Below are 24,295 nucleotides of genomic sequence, written 5' to 3' on the forward strand. Positions count from 1 at the left end.
GGAGCTACCATTTAGCAAGTAAAACTTGAACTGAGCCCAAGGACACAACCATTACAATAAAAAAATGGCTTAAAAAACTAATTACCTTCTCAGTGTTTTGGATGCTCTTATGGAGAATGCAGGAGAGACAAATTACAATACAGGAGCAAACAGAATATTTAGGTCAGAGGGTTTTTTTTTTAAAAATAATCTTACCTTAACACCTTGAATAAGACCATTCATTAAAAATGTATGATGGGAAAATGTTTCATGTAAGACCTGAAAAGGAAAAAAAAAAGCATTCTTTGAATCAGGAGAGACAGGAGAAAGTTGATTCAAGGTTTAAATTTGATTTGTAAAACAGGATAGCTTCATTGGGACATGTTAAGAAGTATCTTATCCCAGAATTATGCTCTTATTTGTCTTAATGGCAAGGTTTAATATCAATTTATCGGTATAAATTCCTCTGTTGGCACAGATGACACTGTACCACAGAGACAGTTTGGTTTGGGATACTTTGCTCAGAAAAGGGATCTGTGTAAGCAAAAAGCATCTCCATGTGGTACAAATCACAGACTTTTTGAGGTAGAGACTTCCTTCAAAAGGCCGACTCATTCATTGTTACTAATCAGGAGTGAAAATGAGATTCAGCTAACTTACTCTGTCAAGAAAAAAAAAGCGCTATATTCACAAGTGCCCAAAAAGGCACTGTGCAGACTGTTTCTGAATATACTGCAGACATTCAATAGTCAGTTAGGAACACTTCTGATGAACAAGTAGCTGCTCATAAATACTAGCAACAGTTCTGAGTGCTTCATGTATCCTTTAAGTACAGCTATGAATTCATTCAAGGTGCTTTGCCAGCAGTCTTAATTCAAGGGCAAGCATGTTAATCTATACTAAACAGATTTACCATAAATATGCCAGACAGTTAAAAGGCCTCACAGGTGCTACTGTGTTGATTAAGAGTTATTGCAATGATCAAAGCATGTATGCACACACACTTCAAATTCATTTGCTGTTTTCATCTACAGATAAGTGCCAAAAACTACAAAAAATATTTATATGCATACTGAGAAAGCAACTAGCCTGAAGAAACAATACTTTAGTGTAAATGAAAAATATCAGCATCATTTTTCAAGGATGACTGAGATTCTTAAATCGTAAGTTTAATAACAATGTTGTTCCCATCTTAACTACTAGTCAGATAATTCTGCTTATTTACATCCCTTTTTCCTTCTGGTCTCATCATCTGTTTATATATTTAGCATAGTTTTGCACCTGTTTGACCACTAATCTAACAATACAAATGGAGGAAAAAAAGTCAGGGTTCAAATTAGAGATCTAGAAAGTAGATGTCTTCAAAGTTAAAAAAAAAAACCAACCAAAAAAAACCACCCAAACCACAAGCAGGAAGGTCACAGAGTCAAATCTAATTATATTTCTGTGAAGTGTTTTCCAGTATTTTTCCTGAGAGGCAACCCTTGCTGATACTGGTTCAAGCTCTGAAGATTAATTTCTATTATTTTTTAGACAAGAGAAACACAAGTTGACTAACTGGTAGAGGGAACTGCTTTACTCAAGCTCTACTGACAGAAACACATATTCAAAAAAATATTCTATTGAAGACAGAATATGTCATCCAGTTATTAATATCATTTATAGTGATTTACTGGCTTACAAGTCCATAAATAAGAGTAACAAGCATAAGCTTTTGGTAGTCTGTGAGTAAAACAGCCTTTGTGTGCTTTATAAACACTTTCAATCTCTTCTAAGTGTAGTGTCATGAAACAAACGCTACAACTTTGCTGACAGATGACAAAAGAAGTGAAAAAGTATTTAAAGTTCATTGTTTAGATTAACCTCAGCTATCATAGAATACGTACATATAGTTTATTTTGATAATACACAACATCTTAAGCTGACTGAATGTTGACAATGACATGGAGAATCATGACACAACCAGAAAAAAATTTCAGTGATCATGAGCTTTGATCAACAGGCCAGACATTTCCAGTTCTGCCCTTCCTACCAGACAAACCTGCTTGAGCACAAGTGGGCAGAGACGGCAGTTCAAAGGCTAAACATTGCTGCTATTACTGCTGGCTGATCAGCAGGCCAAGATAAGTTACCACAAGTACGTTACAAGGCAGAAGGCTGCAAAGTATCAAACCAGATTTGAAATTATTTAAATCAAACAGCAGCCTTTCAGTGTGTGCAAAACTGATTACTAATAAAGATGACTACCCCCCAAGAACACAGAAGTCATTTACACCTGTGTAAAGTAAGTTACCGCATTATATGAAACTCAATTCTTTAAATTAAGTTTTCAATGCAACAGCCTCCTAAGTATTCAAGACCATGTAAAAGAGGAACATAACATTCAAAATATAAGACATTCAAGACCACAACTGTACTGAATCCACATACTTTAGTCAAAGTAAGAATTTAGCTTTGCATTAGAAGCATTTCATAACACTCCCATTAGCCACAGTACAACAATAAATACTAATTTTAAGAATTAACATTCCAGCTGCATGTGACTAACAGGAAAAATTCGTATGGAACTATTTCAGTTGGAATACACTACTGAGACACTACTGAAGAACCCACCTTACATACAGTTTTATTAGAGTGTTGGGTTGGGTTTTTTTAAAACTGCATAAGAATTTCTATTTGCACATTATCCTTTTAAATGGGAAGTGTCAAGCTTGGGCAACTTGAAGTTGACAATTTTGGTTAAGAAAAAAAGGAAAGGAAAATAAATAAGGAATCAAGAAAGACCACCCAGTAAGCTTCCCCATATTTTGACACTGGCAAGACAGCATGACAGGATGGTAATTTAGTGAGACATCTACTTTGTGGAAATCTGTTAAATGTTTACATAGACTTTTTTTACTATTAAGCTATATTAAGAAGATCAGTGATTGTCTTTAGGAAGGTTAGACAAACACCTTTCAAGAGTTATTGAGATGAATTTTTTTTTTTTTTTGTAGTTTGGGGAAGGCAAATAATTAACTTCAAGGTCCTTCAATCTCACAAAACCTTGCTCATCACGTAGTCAAAGTGCTCTCAGATATTATCTGATGAAGAACTGGACTAACAGGCTTTTGATGACTTCTCTCAGGCAGGCCTGATTTCAATGAGTAAGACCCATGTCTTCAGAAAGGCTTTGTATCCTATTACCAAACACTCAAATTATCTATTCATCTGGAAAGTAACTGCATGCCAAACAGATTAAATACTTATCCATTTCTTACATGAAAGCCTTTATATTTCACTTCAAGTTACATGCTGGCAAAACAGCCAGCCCACAATGGTGTACAAAGATTACTGTGGGATGCAATTTATTCAACTGCTAGACTGGAAGATGAATTCAACTATGAAGTCCTAAAAAAAGCCAGAATTTCCAGAGAGACTTTCATCAATACACTAAACCGATGTTACTCTAGAAAGCAAATAGAAGTTAAAGAGTAGTACAGCGTTTTGTACACTAATAATAAATAAATAAATAAACAAACAGCTAGTTTATTTTTCACTACCTTGTAGTCTTTCAGTAGTCCAGATCACAGCTGTACTATACTAATATTGGGCAGTGTTGAATGTTAAGACTCCTGGAACTCAGTTAATGAGATAAGCAGGAAGTATAAAACAAATTAAAATCCCCATCCCTAGGAATTATCAAATTAACTTTCACCATTACTGCCAAGACAATGGCAAATCAGTGATACTTACCGTTAGCATTGGAGTTGTCAAGAGGCCCCAGGCAAAGAATTCTAGGAATATGACCACCACCGCATGGTATACACTTGGCCGACCAATACCGTGTTGCTAAAAAAGAAAAACAGATGCAGTGGTTGCACACATTCAGTTCATTACCTGTGCAAACATCTCTTACAAGCATATTTTGAGCATAACCAGATTTCAGGATGACCTACTACCAAACCCTTGGGAACAATAATAAACCAAACAAGGGTGGAGAAAAGTTATTACAAAACAACTAAAGATCTTCTGGGAACTTGAGAAAGTTTGTTCCCTCAGACTCTTGCTGACTGATAAGAACTATTTTCCCTATTCCTGACGCTGCCCTGTACTGTTCTCATGTCCAGGGTACCTTTAGGTTTCCACCCCCTTGAGCACTATTCACAACCCTTCCACAGCAGTGCCACAGATGCTGTAACTCTCCCTGCTACCTCTACAAGTGATTACAAAACATATCTGCTTTATGAGGATCGCATCACCATTACAACAAAACTGTGACGATGTACATAATCCAAACAGCAACAATTTTTGTATTTGAAATTGCCAACGTATGAAAAAAGAAGGGGCAGCTTATGCCATCTGTACAACTGCCTTCTGTTGACTGCTGACCAACTGATTTCATGCTTAGGTTTGTCCATAGACTAGAGACCCAGGAGCTATTCTACTGGTCAACAAGTAATCCCAGGAAGAATTAGCAAACTATGGAAGTTCTCATGATGCTGGGAAACCATGGCCATTCAAAAGCCAAGGACTGAATTCCAGACAAGAGATCCGGAATCTGTTTAGACAAACCAGGCAGAACCCTTGGGTAAAGCAGATTTAATCAGAACTGCTGCTTGCTTTCACCTCTGTGTGTCCCTTGCCATAGTAACTTTTACAAAGTTTTGGGGTTCTAAAATTACTTTTTCCCTTTCCCCTAACACTTGCCCTGTAGAAGATTGTTTTTGTGTCTCTAGCCAATCTAAAGCCATTACACTGCCACAGGATTGGCAATTCTTAGAAAAGAGCGGTACAGTGCTCTCATCTGGTACCCACAGGTACCAGATAGAGTACTTCAGGTAGACCTGAGGTCTACCCAAAATATAAAAGCACACTCTCTTGCACGTTGCACAATTTAGTAGTGCAGGATTTAACTGAAGAGACATCATCAAGTGACAAGTATCAACTAGACTGAGTCATTTCAGCTGGTGGAGAGTAAGGAGAACACAAACCTCAGGGTCCCCCACTGAACCCAAAAAATTTTACGACGAAGGTAGAGCAGAGATGCATTTGGTGTTTCTCCCTTGCTCAGTACCTTTCATCTAGATGAGGCTGAGAAAACATTTGCATTACGAGATTCATTTAAGCTAACAGCCTATAGTAAAGATTTTTAAAGAAATCCCTACTTCCTGGACAGTTTAAGTGCCCAGATCTCGACCAATTTTTAAATCTATCACAGTTTATCAAAACCTGTAGCAGCAAGCTAGAAGTAACCCAGACAGCATTTTTTTTCTAGCTAATAATATTCAGATTATTTTCTACATTGCAGCTTGCTTCAAAGCTTGCGGATTTGAAGAAGACAGTTCTCATCCTCCTGGGAAATTACATCATATCACAGAATCACACAGAATCACACAGAATCACACAGAATCACACAGAATCACACAGAATCACACAGAATCACACAGAATCACACAGAATCACACAGAATCACACAGAATCACACAGAATCACACAGAATCACACAGAATCACACAGAATCACACAGAATCACACAGAATCACACAGAATCACACAGAATCACACAGAATCACACAGAATCACACAGAATCACACAGAATCACACAGAATCACACAGAATCACACAGAATCACACAGAATCACACAGAATCACACAGAATCACACAGAATCACACAGAATCACACAGAATCACACAGAATCACACAGAATCACACAGAATCACACAGAATCACACAGAATCACACAGAATCACACAGAATCACACAGAATCACACAGAATCACACAGAATCACACAGAATCACACAGAATCACACAGAATCACACAGAATCACACAGAATCACACAGAATCACACAGAATCACACAGAATCACACAGAATCACACAGAATCACACAGAATCACACAGAATCACACAGAATCACACAGAATCACACAGAATCACACAGAATCACACAGAATCACACAGAATCACACAGAATCACACAGAATCACACAGAATCACACAGAATCACACAGAATCACACAGAATCACACAGAATCACACAGAATCACACAGAATCACACAGAATCACACAGAATCACACAGAATCACACAGAATCACACAGAATCACACAGAATCACACAGAATCACACAGAATCACACAGAATCACACAGAATCACACAGAATCACACAGAATCACACAGAATCACACAGAATCACACAGAATCACACAGAATCACACAGAATCACACAGAATCACACAGAATCACACAGAATCACACAGAATCACACAGAATCACACAGAATCACACAGAATCACACAGAATCACACAGAATCACACAGAATCACACAGAATCACACAGAATCACACAGAATCACACAGAATCACACAGAATCACACAGAATCACACAGAATCACACAGAATCACACAGAATCACACAGAATCACACAGAATCACACAGAATCACACAGAATCACACAGAATCACACAGAATCACACAGAATCACACAGAATCACACAGAATCACACAGAATCACACAGAATCACACAGAATCACACAGAATCACACAGAATCACACAGAATCACACATTGGAAGGGACCTCAGGGATCATCTAGTCCAACCTTTCTAGGAAGAGCACAGTCTAAACAAGATGGCCCAGCACCATGTCCAGCTGAATCTTAAAGGTGTCCAACATGGCTGAATCAACTGCCTCCCCGGGGAGATTATTCCAATGGTTGACTGTCCTCACTGTGAAAAACTTCCATCTCATGTCCAGTCGGAATCTCCCCAAGAGCAACTTGTGTCCATTCCCCCTCGTCCTCTCCATGTGACTCCTTGTAAAAAGGGAGTCTCCATCTTCTTTGTAGCTACCCCTTAAGTATGGGCACATGGTGATGAGACCCCCTCTGAGCCTTCTTTTCTCAAGGCTGAACAAACCCAGTTCTCCCAGCCTATCCTCATACGGCAGGCTTTCAAGTCCTTTTTGATCATCTTGGTGGCCCTTCTCTGGACTCCTTCCAGCCTGTACACATATTTTTTGTATAGGGGGGACCAGAAATGTACACAGTACTCCAGGTGTACTCAGCGCAGTACTGACAAGCGCTGAGCAGAGGGGATAATGACTTCTTTATCTCTGCTGGTGATGCCCTTTTTGATGCAGCCCAGCATCCTGTTGGCCTTCTTGGCCGCAGCAGCACACTGTTTGCTCATGTTGAGCTTTCTGTCCACCAGGACCCCCAGGTCCCTTTCCACAAAGCTGCTCTCCAGCCAGGTGGATCCCAGTCTGTGCTGCACTCCTGGATTATGTTTTCCCAGGTGCAAGACCTTACAATTCTCCTTGTTCAGCTTCATAAGGTTCTTGCTGGCCCACTCTTCCAGCCTAGCCACATCTGCCTGCAGAGCAGCTCTCCCTTCTGGAGTGTCTACTTCCCCACTCAACTTGGTGTCATCAGCAAACTTCATCAGGCTACACTTGATGCAATTATCCATATCACTTTTAAAGATGTTGAATAACATTGGGCCCAATATCGATCCCTGGGGGCTTCCACTTGTGAAAGGTTGGCACTTGGAAAAGGAGCTATTTACCCCCTTTGGGTGCAGCCTGTCAGCCAGTTCCCCACCCACTGCACAGACCACTTGTCTAGGCCATAATGCATTAATTTCTCCAGGAGGAGGCTGTGGGTGACCGTATCAAAGGCCTTGGAGAAGTCCAGGTAGACAATGTCCACTGCCTGCCCCATATCAACGAGGAAAGTCACCTTGTCATAGAAGGCCACCAGGTTTGTCAAGCACGATCTGTCCTTAGTGAAGCCATATATCAAAGATTATCTCTAGGAGGCTGATAACTTAAGCAGTACTAACATTTTCTGTACATTATCATGCAATTTTTAATCCCTAAATAGGAAAGATTCCAAAGATGATGAGGGGGAAAAAATCTTCCTCTTATGAGAAGTCTGCAAGTACTTCTACATAATATAATAGGATAATAATTTTAAGATGTTATACATCTTTTTGCCAAGATGTATGTCAGACTATCACGTTAGCACAGATTACATTGAAGTCTCAAGATCCCTTTCACAGCAGCTTCCTCTGGAAAGGGAAATTTTACAGTAGAGCAGGTAAGGGATCCTCAGCCTTTTTCCTGCCTCTACTGTACTTCAGCCCCACCTCTGTATCACTAAGCATGATGTTGCACCATAAACCTCTGGTCTGCATTCAGCAAACAGTTCCAATGCCACTAAAAATGAAGTTTTGGAGTGTTTTGGTTTTGTAATAATGTTTTTATTACATGCAGATTTGATCTGAGATCTACATTGCTTACCAAAACTATGATGTACGTACATAATCAAAAAGACATGCAGGTTTTTTCCTCAGAACTGATTTTAAAACTTCTGTGAAAGAAAATGGTGTGAAAGAAAGGCTGTACTGAGCCTAAATGAATATTTCCTGGAGATTAAAATAACCTGCAAATCATTTTTGGCACTACCACGTAGCTTACAGATAGTTGCACTGAACTACGAAAAAACCAGAAATCTCTACAGCCTTTTGCATTCAAGCTATAACCTGGAAAAGTAGAATTCAAATCCTGAAAGGAACATGCATCTGTCAAAATGTAGTCAAGTGTTCCACATCAGATATACTGATAGCTATCAATCTATGAGCCACATAGACTGCAGCTGATGATTTTCAGTTTTCTTTAGAGCTCTAAATGTCTAGATTAATTCAAGAACACGTGCAAATGTCTGTTCAGGGAAGCTAAAATCACTTCTAACAGGAAAATTCACTGACATTGTCAAATGTGCCAATGCAGATAGTTACTTCTAGATGCCCATCTTTTCTGTAGGTCCTAAAAACTCTTATCACAAAAGCTTTCAATTTTTAGTCATGCATCAATTTTTTTTTCAAGAAAAGAAGACAGTTTATGATTGATCATGTACACAGCCTGTACAAAAAAGCAACAAAAATTCTTTACTCATTTTGAAAACAGAGAGCTTTCTAAAAACACTTCACATTTGCTTTTGAGATTAAGCTACCCCAAAAGTATTGGGCATGGCTCCCTTCTATATTGAGAAAATACTTTGTAACAGAATGCAGCTGCATACGATTTATATAAGGAATGAAACTGGGATGAAGATGCAAAAAATTATTATAAGTTTGAAGCACAAAGACCTTTAGGCTTCTTGAACTAGACAACATGGGGACAACCCACTGAATTTTTTCAGGCTAAAAAGATTTAAATAGGATTTCAGAAATAGCCCAGATACAGTCAACATACAAGTTGCTTTCATCATCCGCCACCCCCAAATTTTAAAGTGTTAATTTCAAAAATTATGTGCCCTCAGGAAAGTCTTAAAATCTGTTATGGGCTTATTTTCTATCCACACCGATCTTCTTTATATGACAGCCCAGTGTGTGGGCTGAGAAACTATGTATGAACATTATGATTGCTTTCAAATGCAGCTGCTGGTCAAGCTATTATACTTGCATAATCAATAATAAGCAAAGCATTACATAATCTCAAATGCTTAATTAAAAAGTTTAAGGCCCTCATAGAATCTAAAGTCCTAGAAGTTCTAACAAAATATCTGCCGTTTCTCCAGTTTTACACTTCTGTTCCTTCTGTGCTTCTTTTTGCCCATACCAATTCTAAAATAACCGTATTTTCTGCTGCCTTTATTGGAGGAAGAATAAACCCAAAAGTTAATCTGAAGACAACAGGGAGAACTACTGTGATGCAATACTAACTTTTTTTTTTAAAGCAGAACACAGCTGTTGAACATTAATAAATCCATGAGAAGATGTCAAGATCATAAATCCAGCTGGCAAGGAATTGCTCATTGAAAAGGGGAAAAACTGCAATACAGTGTAAGTAAGGAATACGTTATCTCAGACATTCTGAAAGAGCGCTAATGCAATTCACCCTCAAGTAACTCCACAGCAAGACGCAATTTTACAGGCAGTACCAGATCTTCAGAGCAAAGCTGGAATTGACAGCATTCATTTATTAACACAATTTTTAGGTAACTACTTATCTGTTAATTCAAATCTGTAATTTAATGATTAAAATTGTTCAAATGCCTGCAAAAGCACCTTACCATCCATTTTCAAACATGCTTAACTTTGTTTCTCTTAATGTGCTTATTTCAGAACAAAACCACTTCTCGCTGTTCAAATCCTGAAGACCTCCAGGTTGCCTCTTCAAACTTTTCACATTTGGATGAAGGCCATATAGTCCTGCTAGGCAGACTAAGAAAAACTCGATTGGATAAATACAGCATGCTTTTTTCACCCCATGAGCGTGAAGCAACAGAACCCATTCATTGCCCACAGAGCTGGGCACGTGTTCTCTGACCTCGAAGGGTTTCAATACTCAACTGGAAAAGCCCTGAGCAACCTGCTCTGACCTCACAGCTGATCCTGCCATGAGGAAGAAGAGATCTCCCTGATGTTCCTTTTCAGTCAAATAATCCTGTTATCTCTCAGGCAGATAATAACAAAACTCAAGCTGAACTTCTGAACAGGCAATCACAGGAACTTTCCTTTCTCCCTCCACATACTTCTCTAGGAAATTTTTTCCCACCAGGAGAGCCTGGTAGTTACTTGTTCCACTTCCAGTACAGAGGCAACTTTGCAAACAGCACTCACTGTCCTTGTACAGCATGTAAATCAACATTCGAGCGCATTACTTTGAAGAGTATTCTTTCTTTTTAAAAAAGCATCTACTGAAACATTCTCCCCTACAAAAACTTACTACTACATTTTTTTACACAACTACCTGCACTGCAGTCCACTTTGTCAGCTGTCATGTTTTCAAGAAAACAAAGAACTTAACAAAATCAGTAAAACACTTTGAGAAACGTGCTTTCGTGTATGAATCATTCAAACTTTGAAGTTCATACCAAATTATAAAGCACATTCCCTTTCCGCATTTATCTTCACTGCTATTTTCTTAGTTTCCCACAACCATTCAACCATTTCAAGTGCAAACTCTTCCTGGTATGCTTCACTATATCACCATTAAATCATTTGAGCTTATTCTAGCACAAAGAGTATGCTACCAACTTATCTCACTACAGTATGAGTGCTCTTTTCTCTGTAGGTATTACCCAGGCAGCTCTCTAGGCATATTATATGTTTACCTTGCTTTCCTCTTTCTAGTGCCTTTAAGTTTCAAACAGAAGTATTTAGGAACCACCTTAATTCCAAACGTTCCCCACAAATGCCCCATTTGTTGGAACTGGCAAGAATTCACTCAAGTGCCAAACAGCACCCTGAAGACCTTGACTGCCTTTGTCACATGAAGCAACCACCAAGTGATTATGCGTACAGAACCCAGTCTAAGACATCTAACCTCAATGCAGTGCAAAAATACACCAAACACAAGTGAGAGTACTTTCCAACCAGCACAGCCCTTAGCATTTTAGATGTGCCTTGTGACCTGGAATATAAATCATAACTAATTCTGCTTATATGTTGTCCAAGCCTCTATTTCAGTTGCAGAAGGAATACCTTAAGCAAATCTGTATCTGGTCAGTAAGATCGCAATGTACTCTCTCAAGAAAAAGCTAGGTTAAATCATATTCCACAAGTCCAGAGTATCAGAACCAAAATTTGTTCAAAATGGAAAAACCTGCACAGACTTTTGTAAAGAGAAATTGTGCCTTAAAAAAACCGCTGTAGTTCTCAAAGGAACATGTATGGGTAAGGGAGATCACGTTAATAAGCCTTCTGAAAATTCAAGTAAATGTACTCAAAGACCCTCAGCAAAGGCTCTAAAAGCAAGGAGAAAAAGGTGCAAACTCTCCACAGGAATTAAAAAGTAAAAAAAAAAGTAAAAAAGAAAAGAAACGGCATAAATATTAAAAAAAACCAACAATCTGTTTTCACAGCAAAGGGAAGTTACCAAATTCCAGTGCTCTGTCCTAGAGCCTGTGACTTCAATATATTCATAACTGAGTTGTAAAAAAAAGGTGAAAGCAAAGTGACAAAGGTGACTGATGACAAAACACAATTCAGATTAGAAAACTTAGAAGGCAATGGTGAAGAACGTCAGAAGTTGATGGGATCAGTAAAACAAATTAAATGGCAGATTAAAATTAATGTAGATAAATTTAACCAATGCAAACCCACGAAAACCCCTATTTTAGTTCAGTGTACAGGATGACTACTACTTAGGAATGTGATCTTGGAGAAAACAGTTGCATTCAGCAGTGGTTTACAAAAGCGTATTCAAAGATATACCATGTTAGGAAAAAGATTATAATTATATTACTGCATAAACATGTAATGTGCCTGCCTTGCTAACCCTCTGCTTCTGATGTTCTTACCATTTTTATTAGATGTACGTAAAGATTCTCCCTCGTATCCCATGACTGCTTGTTTTGTTCAGAAGCTTTAAGCAATGCACATTGTTGAATAGTCTATTTTACAGAAACACAAGTGAAAGAGGCCCACAGAAGGACAAAGAACACTGCCAAAGGAATGGAGGAATGCTGAAGTAGGTTCCTCCAAGCTGTAGTCAAAAAACATCTGCAGAAGGACACAACTGGGATTTACTGAATTGTGAGTGACATGAAGGGTGTGAGGAGAAAACAACTGTCTCTGCCTTCTTATACTAAAATACAAGAAAATAAGTAAAGTGGAACCCAAGCAGCAAGTTTAAATTGCATAGCTCTTCACACAAGTTACTCTCAGGGTCCTAAATTTATTGCCACATTTTTCCTGCTTGAAACCCACTCCTGTTTAAGTTTAGACTGGACAAGCTTATGAAGCAGGAATCTTCTGAGGAGCCTAAGACATGAAAACACCATTTCTGGTTCAGTCCTTGAGGCTGAGGCCATCAAGGGTAGAAAGAGAATCAAAGAGAACAATCACCATACGTCCTGCGCATTCTGAAAGCTCAGCCTTAGACAGTACCGCATTATCTAATTAAACTACTTCTTACAGAAATAATATATAACCAGCATATTACACTACACCAAAGCTGCAAGCTCATTTATATATTGATGTTTTCTTCCTAAAATGTAGAAAGATGTATGACACACAGAAATTCCTCTAAAAGGCACAGACTGCTTAGCTAAGTCACACGCTTCTCCGTGGCGTAGTTATATCCCATAGGTATAGAATTTTTTAATAAGTATAGTTATAGCCTATATCTTATACATATATATTAAAAAAAATAGTTCCATATTACTCAAGCTCATTGCCAACTGGTTCAGTTTGGATCTTCAGTACTAAAATATTAAGTCATCTTATACAATTCAGTTTCTATTGCTCTAGCCTAGCATCTCCCTGGATACAAAACCTTCCAGATTGCCAGAACCTGGAGGATCAGTAAGAGCAAACTGAGAAAGCAAAAGTGCCCTCTCAGCATGAATATAAGCAAAAGCAGTTTGTTTTTAAAGACAGAAGCTAATCGCTCCTGCTAATGGTTCAGAGTTCAGACTGAGTGTTATTTTAACATGATGGGAAGATTCAGAGTGAAATGGGCAACCCTGAGAAGACACACAGTTTATCTCTAATTATCCAGATTTAACAGGAAAAATAATTTTTGTGGGGGAGAAAATAGTGCTCCACAAAGGACTGAATACCCAAACTGCCAATTTGAACAATACGCTTATTGCTAGCTACTCAATTTAAATCCTACAAGCAAGAAATTTAAGAAACCAGCTTACTGGACTGAAAGGTGTTTCAGTAAATTCTCGTAACATTTCATGCTGCCTCAGTTTCACCATGCTGTTATTTTTTACGAAGAACTAAAAAGAAAAATGCTAGCAGTAAGGGTAAAATCCTGTAATTCTTTGGGTATATACTAGTTGTGCTTCGCTGTGTAAAACAGTTGCATGAAAAAAGGCTGACAAACTTCCAAGATGTACAGTTTCAACCTTCAGAATGCTTTTATTATGTCTGTAAAAAACCACAGAAGTCTTCCGCTTCAGAATATCTGAGGCATTTTATAGTGTCCAAGAACATGAAATTAACATACAATTAATTCTCGAAGTGGTACATTGGTGTGTTTTCTCCTGAGATATCCCTTTTGGGAACTTCTCCCATAAGAGCACTTCATTTAGAAAGTACAGTAGTGTATTTCCCTAAAAATCTTCCTTAGTATGACATTATTTTACTCACAATAGATTTCATAGAAATGAAGTACGTGGTATGAATATTCTGAACATCATGCTAAGTTTTATATTACCAGTGTTCATAATGCAGATGGAACAAGATTGCATAACCAATAACAAAATGTCCATGGCACCATTTACTTCAATTTCTGAACCTCACTGAAATTGGGGTAATAAAGCCAACGGAAACTGATTTCATTCCAGTGGAATTTACTGAAACATACTATTGTTCTTATTAGTTTTGAGCCAGTAACTCAATTCGTAAAAAGTAATTTCTTCAGCATTTATATTTTAGTCCTTCAATTTAGTGAAGCCAATGTGTTCAACAGGGTGAAGTTAGTTACAGATAAATTAAAAATAACAGAAGCTTATTACTCCCAAGCTAGATGGGCAAGGGGAGAAAGCCTTGCACAACCTGACAGCCTTAGTTGTACTTTTTCACTTTGTCTACTGATCTGATGTGACAAGAGAACCAGAATAAAAATTAAAATATCCTTCACAGACCAAAGAAGCAGCTCACCAAAATTTCATTTCTGTATTTACTTCTTTGCCAGCAGCCCAAAGGGCAAGCTTCTGCTTTCAAATGTCAGGGATGCACTCACACTGATATCAAAGAGATCTCTGCAATTACATCTAAAGCTGTGATGTGGCCCCTCATATTTTAGTCTGAATAAGCTCTTTCAATAAAGTCTAGGCAGAGAGAGTTCTAGCAATATGACAGGCACATGAGAATCACAGGGAGGTGCAGAGGCTGCAATAACAAAGTAGGAAACAGACTGTTCAGTCAGGAATTGTAAAGTGGACCCTAAGCTGATGTAAGTGTAATTGTACTACTGCTATACCAATGTACAGAAGATAAGGCTAGAGCCCCATGTCTTTCTCTCTTGTAGGAGATGCACTACAGGAACACAAACTCCCGTAAGGACACAATCGGGAGGGAGAGGGCAAAAAATCACCAAGGCAGGAAAACCTGAGATCATTTTACAAATTAAAAATGTATGTCATTCAGAAGCCAAATTTTCAAACTCATAAAAGAGCGTATTTTAAGTAATCAAAAGCATTATTTTAATCCTTAATCTAACTTTAATAAACATGCCATCCATTAACAAAAAACAGGTTAGCACCTTTGTCAGTTATGGATTTATCTTCCATTTGAGTTTTACTCTTCTTCAAAGTTAGAGAAAGTTTTTTGCTCTTTTTTAAATTGCGTTACCTATACGCTCCATTTCCTACCCTCTGCTCATATTTAAATAAATTAATCTTTTCTTCTATATAATGACACCATCCGTGCTAATAAAATTGAACACTTACATTTCTTAACTAAAAAGGTAATGGGCCTCTTCTGGAGTTACTTTCCTATTCTGACTTCAGACTGTGTTACTGCAAGTCCTAAATGGAAGTTGCTGTGTGCAAACCTGGAACAGCAAATATACCACAGAACAGATATCAGTTGCACTTCTTGAAGGAGCCCAACCTGTGTTTTGGAAGGCATAACCACTTCTAAAACAGAACTGAAAGACTCAGATACAGAAGCGATCGATTACAAGAAGCGTGAAGCAGTCGCTTCTGAATCAACTTACATAAAATAACTTATTTGACTGATTAATTCCAGAGAAAAACATTTTTTAATCTGGGTTAATCACGTATTAGAAGTACCTTAACACCTCCACCAGATAGAAGTAACGGACAAAGAACCCACTGGTATTAAACAGATGGTTTCAAGATTATTATTTTACATTCTTGAGCTTTATCCATGATATCACATTAACACTACACTACTAATGCTCAGCTGAAGATATTACAAGTTCATTCACTTCACATTAACATAGAACAGTAAACTATCCTCTCTCCAATACAGAGGTGCTTATCTGTGGGAAGGCAGGTGACACACATAGCATATGTTGGCTCCCTAACCCAAACTTAACATTGTTTTAAAACTTTTGGTATAAGCAATGCTTTCAGCATTTCTAATCTTTTGAGTAAACTAATATTAAATACGTTATTCAGGAACATCCAAACACTAATATAGTCTAAAGAAGTATTAATAAGCTAGTAAGCTAGCTGGCAAATAAAATTTATGTGATTTCAACTTGTCAGAAGACATTTATCAGGGCAAGACTTTGCCTAGTTTTGTATCTGTGCCCCTTCCAGTGACAGGATCACCTGTTTTGTTACCTTGTGGGTTCCCCTGGGTTCCTCTACTCCCACTTAATGCTCTGGGCTCACTGCCAGCCGAACAGGATGGGTTATAACACCTCAGCCTGACGACAAGTCACCTGTCCCCCCCCACTGCAGAAAGCTCAGGAGGTGTCATCTCAGATCTGTTTTTACGGCTGCTTGTGAGCACGCATGTACAAAGGGAAAGGCTGAAGCCACCCGAAAAGCGCTTCAGCTGGGAAGCAATTACACGCCACTGCCACACTAACACCTTTACCAGAGCTGGTTTCAAACGAGCACTTAGACCACTCCTTTCCAACCCACTGTATTTGCACAAAGGCATCTTAACGCTTCATGTAGTAGGAAGCGAGAAAGAGCAGTAGGTTACTAAATCTGCATGACTAGTCTACGGTTTCGATTCACTGACAGGCACCTCCTAGAACTCCGAAGGAAAACTAAGCTTTACTTTCAGGCACCTTGGATTTATATCGTTTAGAAGAAAACTTATTTATAACCAACTGCTTACAGGTGTCGCCTCTGCCCGGGATAAGCTAGCGAATGCCCCGTGGTTGCCAGAGAGCCGGGGCTGGCCGGGACGGGCGGCGGGAGGCCCGGGGCCGGTCCAGCACCCCTCCGCACCCCAACTTCCACTAAGTTTCCAGAGTCGGAGTGGGGGAGCGGTCACCCGGCCCCTTATGGGCGGCGAAGCGGGGCGGGCGCCGGCCGCCACAGGCCCGGCCCGCACGGCGGCGGCGCCGGTGCCGGTGCCGGCGGCGCCCGCCCGCCGCCCCGTGGCCCCCAGCCCCGCGGCCCCCAGCCCCGCCCCGCACTCACCGCGCCGCCGCCGCCCGCCTTTAGACCGACCCTCTTCACCAGCATGATGCAGCCGCCCCGCCTGCCGCCGCCGCCCTCCCTCGGCGGCGCTGCCGCCGCCGCCTCCTCCCGGGCCGGGGCTGGAGGCGGCTCCGGCTCGGGGCTCATCGCGGTCCCACCATCCTCCCGGAGAGGCCAGGCCGCAGCAGCCGCGGGTGCGGAGGGGGCTGGGGGCGGCCCCCCGCTCCCGCCCGCCGCCTCTGCCTCTGCCCCCGCCCCCGCTGCGCCGCCTGGGCGGAGCGCCGCCGCCGGGCTCACGTGGCCGCGCGACCCCGCCCCCTCCTCCTCGGCGGAGGCACTGCCGCCTTTGGGAGGGGGGTCGCGCGGCAGGAAGCTAACGGCTATTAACGGCCGCTGACGGCCGAGGGAGCGCCTCGTGACGGCTCCCAGCGTCCCTCCGGGAAGGGGGGCCGGTCTCTTGCAAACCTGTGCGGCTTCGTGAAGCCTTGACGAGCACCCTGGCCCTTGGTCGCCGGAGGGATGCGGTGGCGAGCGCGGTTTCCCCTCCCCCGGGCACTACGACGCTGGCTGGTTACTATAAGTATCGCAATTCATCACAAGTAGAACTGCTTACCTCCACATTCACCACATATATACAAACATAGTATTTGGAGATAACGTAGTGCTGACAGAAGAGTTGAGGGCTACCTGGAGACCATGACAAATCAATTCAGCAGGCCAGTTGCCCCTCGAGGGAAGGCTCTTCACCAGAGAGCACAAAATGTGCGTGGCCAGCACTGAGAGGCTTTCATCCTTTGGGCGCTTCCTTCTGTCTTGATACCTTACCGGGATCAAGAATTTTTCCTGGTACCTCAGGTGTTCACCACTAAGTGCCAAGCTATTGACAGGATCAGAACTTTTCAGTTTGCTGGAATAATAAACGGTAATTTAAAATGGCATTTTCTGTTTTCTCTATCTGTTTTGTCAGGGTATAACAAGCTAACAAGCTCTGTACTTATTAAATACAGCAAATTGTGAAACTTATCTTCTGTGGTATGTTCCACAGCAGTTTAACAAGTGTTCTCTTTTAGCAAAGTAGTGTGTGTTGTCTTCAAAGCATTCCTCAGTATGACCTTTTCTCAGAAGCTGTTTTGTTTAAAGTAGATATTTTGCCATTTTAAAAGGAACATTGCATACCATGAACTAAATAGATAAGCAAAATTATATTTCTTAGTATCTAGGGACTAGTAAATCAATACATATTCTTTAAAGTTACTTTTCTGAGCCAGCCCAAGTCACTTGTGTGTAGAATTTTGTGCTTTCTTTCAGCTTTTTTGATCCAGTGGTGCTTACAAAACCTTTCATTTCTTCAAAAGTAGTCGCCACTATGAAATGCAGTAATATTTTTGCTCTGTTGAAGATGTCACCATTTTTCCATTGACTTGAAAACCAAGGGACTTCATCCTTTACAGTTTTGGGTGTTTTAACAGGCTTCAAAATACTGAGAATTTTTTTGATTCGAACAGCTTCCTCAGTTAGAAAGGTATGCATTTATAAGCTTAATGTATCAGCATTTGTAGGTAGGCAGGTTTCTGGCTACCACGTCAAGTTAGTGTCAAAAGTATTGCCTGAAATCATCATTGCATTTTGAAATTTTCAGCATTAAAACATTTACATGTGCCACTTAAGTATTTAATCCAATCTATATATAAACCGATATAAAGTCTTGCATCAACTTTAATGGCTGTTGATTCAGGCTCACTAGAGACCTACTAGTAGTTTTATGCCGTTAATTCCTTGTCTTGTACAGAATTTGAAGTTTTGTTCACGTGCTGAGCTAGGTATATAATGTTTACCAAGAACTGGTTAACCAAATAACTGGAAACAAAAAGAAGGAATGAATACTCAGTTTATGAAGAGATGTTACCAGTATGGTTCCCTTCAATTCTGTGCCCTACACTTTTTAAAATATTCCTAAGCAATATTTTTAAACTATCTGGAGGGGGGGTTAATAATGAAGATATGAAGTTTATTAGAGATTGCTATTCAGCATGACCAAAACAATAAAGAGTTGTAAAAAAACATAATGAACTTGAGTGAATGCTAAAATGTCAGCTGAAAGTGTTGATGAATGAAGATAGGTCATCTAGGGGAAGAAAATTCTAGTTAGTCATTGGGTTTACAGGTCAATGAATTGGCTATTTCCACTTATAAAAGATAGTAGAAACTGTATAGGTAGTTTTCTGAATGCTCAGAAGTGGTTAAAAGAGAAAACAGAATTTTTTAAAATATTAGGAAATAACTGGGTGAGAAAAAAGTTGAAAATACTACATCAACATATCATGAATCCACGAAGTCTCTATGCTGTTCTCATCCCCGTCTCAAAAAGGAAGTAATTAAGAAAAAAAAAAGTAGAACATGGAGACCAGGATGAGCAGAGTCACGGAGTGTCTTCAGTGTGTGAGAGAACTGAGGGAAGGGAGTGATACGACAGCAGTTATAAAATCCCAGCTGGCCTGGAGAAGGTGTCTGTTACTGCTACTGGATATTCTCTTATAATGCAGGGGGAGGGGCCACTGAATGATCAAGTAACAAGTTTAAAACAACAAGACACATTTTTCCAGGGAAATTGTCATTAAATCATGGAAGTCATTTCCACAGGATATTTTGGTTAAAAAGTACAAGTGGTTTAAAAGGCATTTACACAAATCTGTGGAATAAAATTACTTCAAGGGCCATTAGGCAACAGGAAGTCCCTAAGCTGCTGGCTGCACAAAGGTGGGTGGGTTTATTGGAAGATCCCTCTGCTGTTGCTTGTATTTTCCACTCTTTCCGTAAGCATACGCTAACATCTCAGAATCAGGATAGGTGGAAGTTTGGTGTAGCTCTGCATATCTGCTCCTTTATTTTAAGGCTCAAGTCTTGGCATTCTTACAAGTTTTTTTTTTTTGCTTGAGCTGTTTGAAACATAATCCACAATAGCGCTGCCTGACCAACTTTGCAAGTACCCAGCAGCCAGTCTGACGGAAGTATAACACCCGATTTCGGTCACAGGTTGTATCCTCTCTAGAAAATTGATGGCAGTTTGGATGTCAATGCCAATAACCATTATTACTGATCAAAGCGATACCAAAGACACAGAATCATTTGAATGCGGGAGGTGGTGTTGATTGGGCCTAGGTACGTGGAGCTTGAGAAAGTGATCCCTCCAGCTTGTGAGAATGCTCTGCCTGGCAGGGTGCTGATGAAGGTGCTCTTACTTGGTGCGTTGTCAATAAAAACAACTTGAAGGCTCCAGTCAATTAAGCAATAGTGTGTGCAAGAGGTGGGCCAGCTCATTCTGCAGGGTAGACAGTTGCCCTAGTTTCTGCACTAGTTTCTCCATTCAGTCTAGGTGTGTGTTGAAGTGATGTAGGCTATAGGTATTATGGACCAGAAACACCCTCCGCCCTCTCTTTACTCCATACATCACAGTCCTGGTGAGAATAGTTTAGAACTGACAAGCCATCTTTTCTATTTCTTTGTGTTATTAAAGGCAAGAGGAACAAAACCAGCAGAATGTGCTCTTACTGCAGTTCAGCTGTGTACACTGCCAGAATTCATTACTGGTTTCCTCAAATTCATTATAGCCTTGTCCCCAACATTCAATGCAGCAAGATTACTTCCTTTTATGCTCTTGGGCCCCGTTGCAATTCATTAATTTCCTATGAGCGCAGACAACTTTGAAGGAAATCCATGCAGCCTGGGTACTCCGGGGACCATTGGCAGACACTACTTGTATGTTGTACTTTTCTACCTAAAATCACTTACATTTCATAAAACTCAATGCTTGGGTTTTTTGCACAGTCTTACTCTAAGCTTTTTCAGAGCTCATCCAGATAATACAGTAGATAGTTCCTTGCATGCATCAACCCTTTGTTACTGATAAAGTAATCATAATGGTACCAAAGATAGTATACTTTAAGGAGAAATCTGGTGTAGGCAAAACATCGGAATCTCCCACTTCTATTTAATGGTCCTTAGTAACACAAAGTACTTAAAGTCAGAGTAAGGAACAGATCAAATCCTATCAGCTATTAAAAAGTAGTCCCACTAGATGGGGTTATAATTTCAAACGAAGAGTATTTTCTACAAGCATATTTTCCTTCTTATTTCCTTCTTATTACATAATTCTATGTAATTAGAATATACTCTATCTCTTCAGTTCACCAGCAAATTTTTTGGCCATTTTTACATTCAGAAAAGCTATTGTGGCTTTATCTGAGTAAATTATTGATGTGTTTGGGGCACTGTTGCCACCGTTTGTAGATTTCAGTGGCTGAAAATCTGTTACATTTTTGTTTGTTTTTTCTTCTCTGACCCTAGCACTACTGCAGTACCATTTCATATGCTATCATATAGCAATTACAGAAGAAAACTCTGGCACAAATCATCTTAATTTGGAATTAGTACTATTGTTGGTGCCGTAACCTATGAACCGTTTGGAACAGAGGTTTTATTTGGTTATTCATTTTTGCAAAGGGAGACTGGTTGGCATAGGGATGCCCTATACCTGGGTTCAAACTCTCCTGAAGGCAAATGCTAAATAGTCACATTGAATGTAAGCAATAATTATGTTCTTAGTCCTTCTTACTGCTCAGTTTTAAAAAAAGTTTCTCAAATGAGAATTAAGTGAACATAGAAATAACTAAAAGGAAGACCGCATACACATGAATCCAGTGAAAACAATTAGAGATCAATAGGCAAAATTAATTTTTGACATTGCCTCATTTGTGATTATTTAAAAACTTATATTAATATTCTGGTACCATATTTGTTATTATGCTTAGCACACTTTCATTCCTATATCAGTTTAATTAATAATTCTAGTAATGCCTTTGAATTTTACTCTTTAAGCATGATGATAGAAATCTCAAGTGTCATCCCCATTCTAATAAAGTTAATTGAATTTGATTGGTACTAAAACACTTCTATCTATGACTTTTAATACAAAAGATAAGAAATTAAATATAGCTTTTAAAATAACTGAAAAAAAAAAGGCAGATCTGGACAGGGACAGGAACACAGGGAAATTAAAAGTAATCTAGTGATAACAAATGTTGTGAGTTGCAGTAAGAGGTATTGGAAAATCAAGCAACTTTTTAAAAATTATCTAAAACTTACCAAAACTCTGTTTTCAAAAGTGATTTACCATCTCCCTTCCCTAGCCATAGTATGAGTTCTAATTTAGAACTCTAAATTTACAATTTCTGACAATACATGGAACTTAGAGGTAGTCACTACAGTATAAGTAAAAACAACAGATACAACAGCTGAGTAGTATATGGGATAAAGGAAAAGAGAAAAATAACAGAAGAGGGGTTTTTCACTTCACTTTTGGCTCACTGATCCTTAATATTTAAGTGTTTTTCAACAAAAGAGATTTCTAGCTTCGGACCTCTCAGAAGTACTGTCATTTACTATATGAAACAATAAGAACAGGCATAATAAATATACATGGCTATTTGTTTTCTTCCACATTCTTTAAGTGAAGTAATTGAGCTCATTAATTCATATCTAAACATTCTTGCTGAACTTGTTCAGAATATGTTTTTCCCCCCATTGTTCAAAGACAGCATTTGCAAGTGGAACCTAGATTACAGAAGAGGTCACTGGAGATCATCCAATCCCAAGTTATATTATGTTAATTTCCTGCTGCTTGCTAGATGTTTTCCAACTGCACATCTGCATTACACTATAATTCACCTTTGATGGGACTTTTGTTTGTGTTGCTACAGTTCCTTGACACATGAATAAGAAATTCAGCTTCTGTTTATACTTTCCATTTTTATTTCTTCTCTGTGCTTGAAGCTTAGCATTAGCTAAAAATTACTTGGCCCTCATATATTGGAATACACTGGGATTTTGGTCTTTTGCAGTTATTTTTTAGATCATGCATTTAGTAGAGTTATTGAAAATTAAGGAGCTTATCATCATGTGTTGATCAAAATCTGGTTTTGTTTCCTAAAATTTACCTCTGTTACCACTACTCAGAATTTACATAGTGAAATAATGAACATGTACATGCCTAGAATAGTCATAAATATATAAACTGTTTGCACAGTGTTTTGGGTCCGTACTGAATTAAGAATCCCATAGCCACATATTATTTTCCTGTAGGGGTTGTACCAGAATAGCTTTACTAGCCTTCAGGAAAATTGGTTCAGGAGAAATAAGTTACTGAATCAGAAAATTGGTATTTATAAACTTTTTTCATTTTGTAACAAATTTCACACAAAAAAAGGTGGGTGCTGCAGAGATTCTTTTGCCACAGCCCTGGAGACCTTCCAGCTGCCTGTAGGACCATGACACTATCAGGATACTAGATAGGATGTAGAGTTACAGGATATGGTGTTTCTTTATACAATCATAGAGTCATAAAGGTTGGAAAAGACCTCTAAGATCATCAAGTCCAACCATCCATCCAACACCACCATGCCTCCTAAACCATGTCCCAAAGTGCTATGTCTACATATTTTTTTAACACCTCCAGGGATGGTGACTCCACCACCTCTCTGGGCAGCCTGTTCCAATGCCTGACCACTCTTTCAGTAAAGAAATTTTGCCTCATATCCAATCCAAACCTCCCCTGATGCAGCTTGAGGCCATTTGTTCTCGTACTATCATTAGTCATCTCATCCTATGGTTAGTTTAATATCCTAATAGAAAGTTGAGATGCTCCTTGGCTGTGTGGCAGCTAAAGAGGAGGACAAAAATGTGCCACAAGGTGCTCATATCTCAGTCTAGGGCAGAGATGTCAAAGATAGGAGAACCACCACCTGAAGGAGCCACCCTCTGGTGCCACCGGCAACTGCTCCCTCCAGGCACAGGGCACTCCCAGACACACAAAAAAGATGTCCATGACATTCCACTGCTATGGCCACAAGACAATGATCCTGGGGCAACCATGCTGGCAACCACCAGCAGTCTGCCAGCTCATGATTGTCACCTCCATACTGGGGCTAGTGCCAGGACCTAAACCCAGGGTACTCAGAGAAAAAGGCACAGACACCCTTTGACCATGGTGCTAGGGAACTTCCAGCTCCCTCCAAGAGCACCATGGGGTGGGGGTAGGAGATGATGCTGCCTTGTCTGTCCTGTAGACTGTGTCAGTGCCTGGGGCTTACCTCCCTTGCCAGTGGCTTCAAAGGAAAATTCAAGCTTGTGGAGTACACCTTCAGAAAAAAAGAGTATCTCCTCTTGTTGAGGAGGAACC

General features: G+C 39.6%; 1 protein-coding gene across 1 annotated transcript in view; it reads right to left on the bottom strand.

Annotated features, from left to right (window-relative positions):
• The window catches only part of MFSD14B (major facilitator superfamily domain containing 14B), a 35,329-nt gene extending 18,013 nt beyond the window's left edge, over nucleotides 1-17,316 (bottom strand). The window contains exons 1-3 of the mRNA XM_064437961.1: nucleotides 17,062-17,316; nucleotides 3,715-3,810; nucleotides 196-258 (exon numbers count right to left, since the gene is read on the bottom strand). Of these exons, the coding sequence (XP_064294031.1) occupies nucleotides 196-258; nucleotides 3,715-3,810; nucleotides 17,062-17,208 (306 nt within the window). The 5' untranslated portion in view covers nucleotides 17,209-17,316. The remainder of the gene's footprint in view (nucleotides 1-195; nucleotides 259-3,714; nucleotides 3,811-17,061) is intronic.
• Between the last annotated feature and the right edge of the window lie 6,979 nt (nucleotides 17,317-24,295).

Source organism: Phalacrocorax carbo, chromosome Z (assembly GCF_963921805.1).
Source record: "Phalacrocorax carbo chromosome Z, bPhaCar2.1, whole genome shotgun sequence".
Taxonomy (NCBI): Eukaryota; Metazoa; Chordata; class Aves; order Suliformes; family Phalacrocoracidae; genus Phalacrocorax; species Phalacrocorax carbo.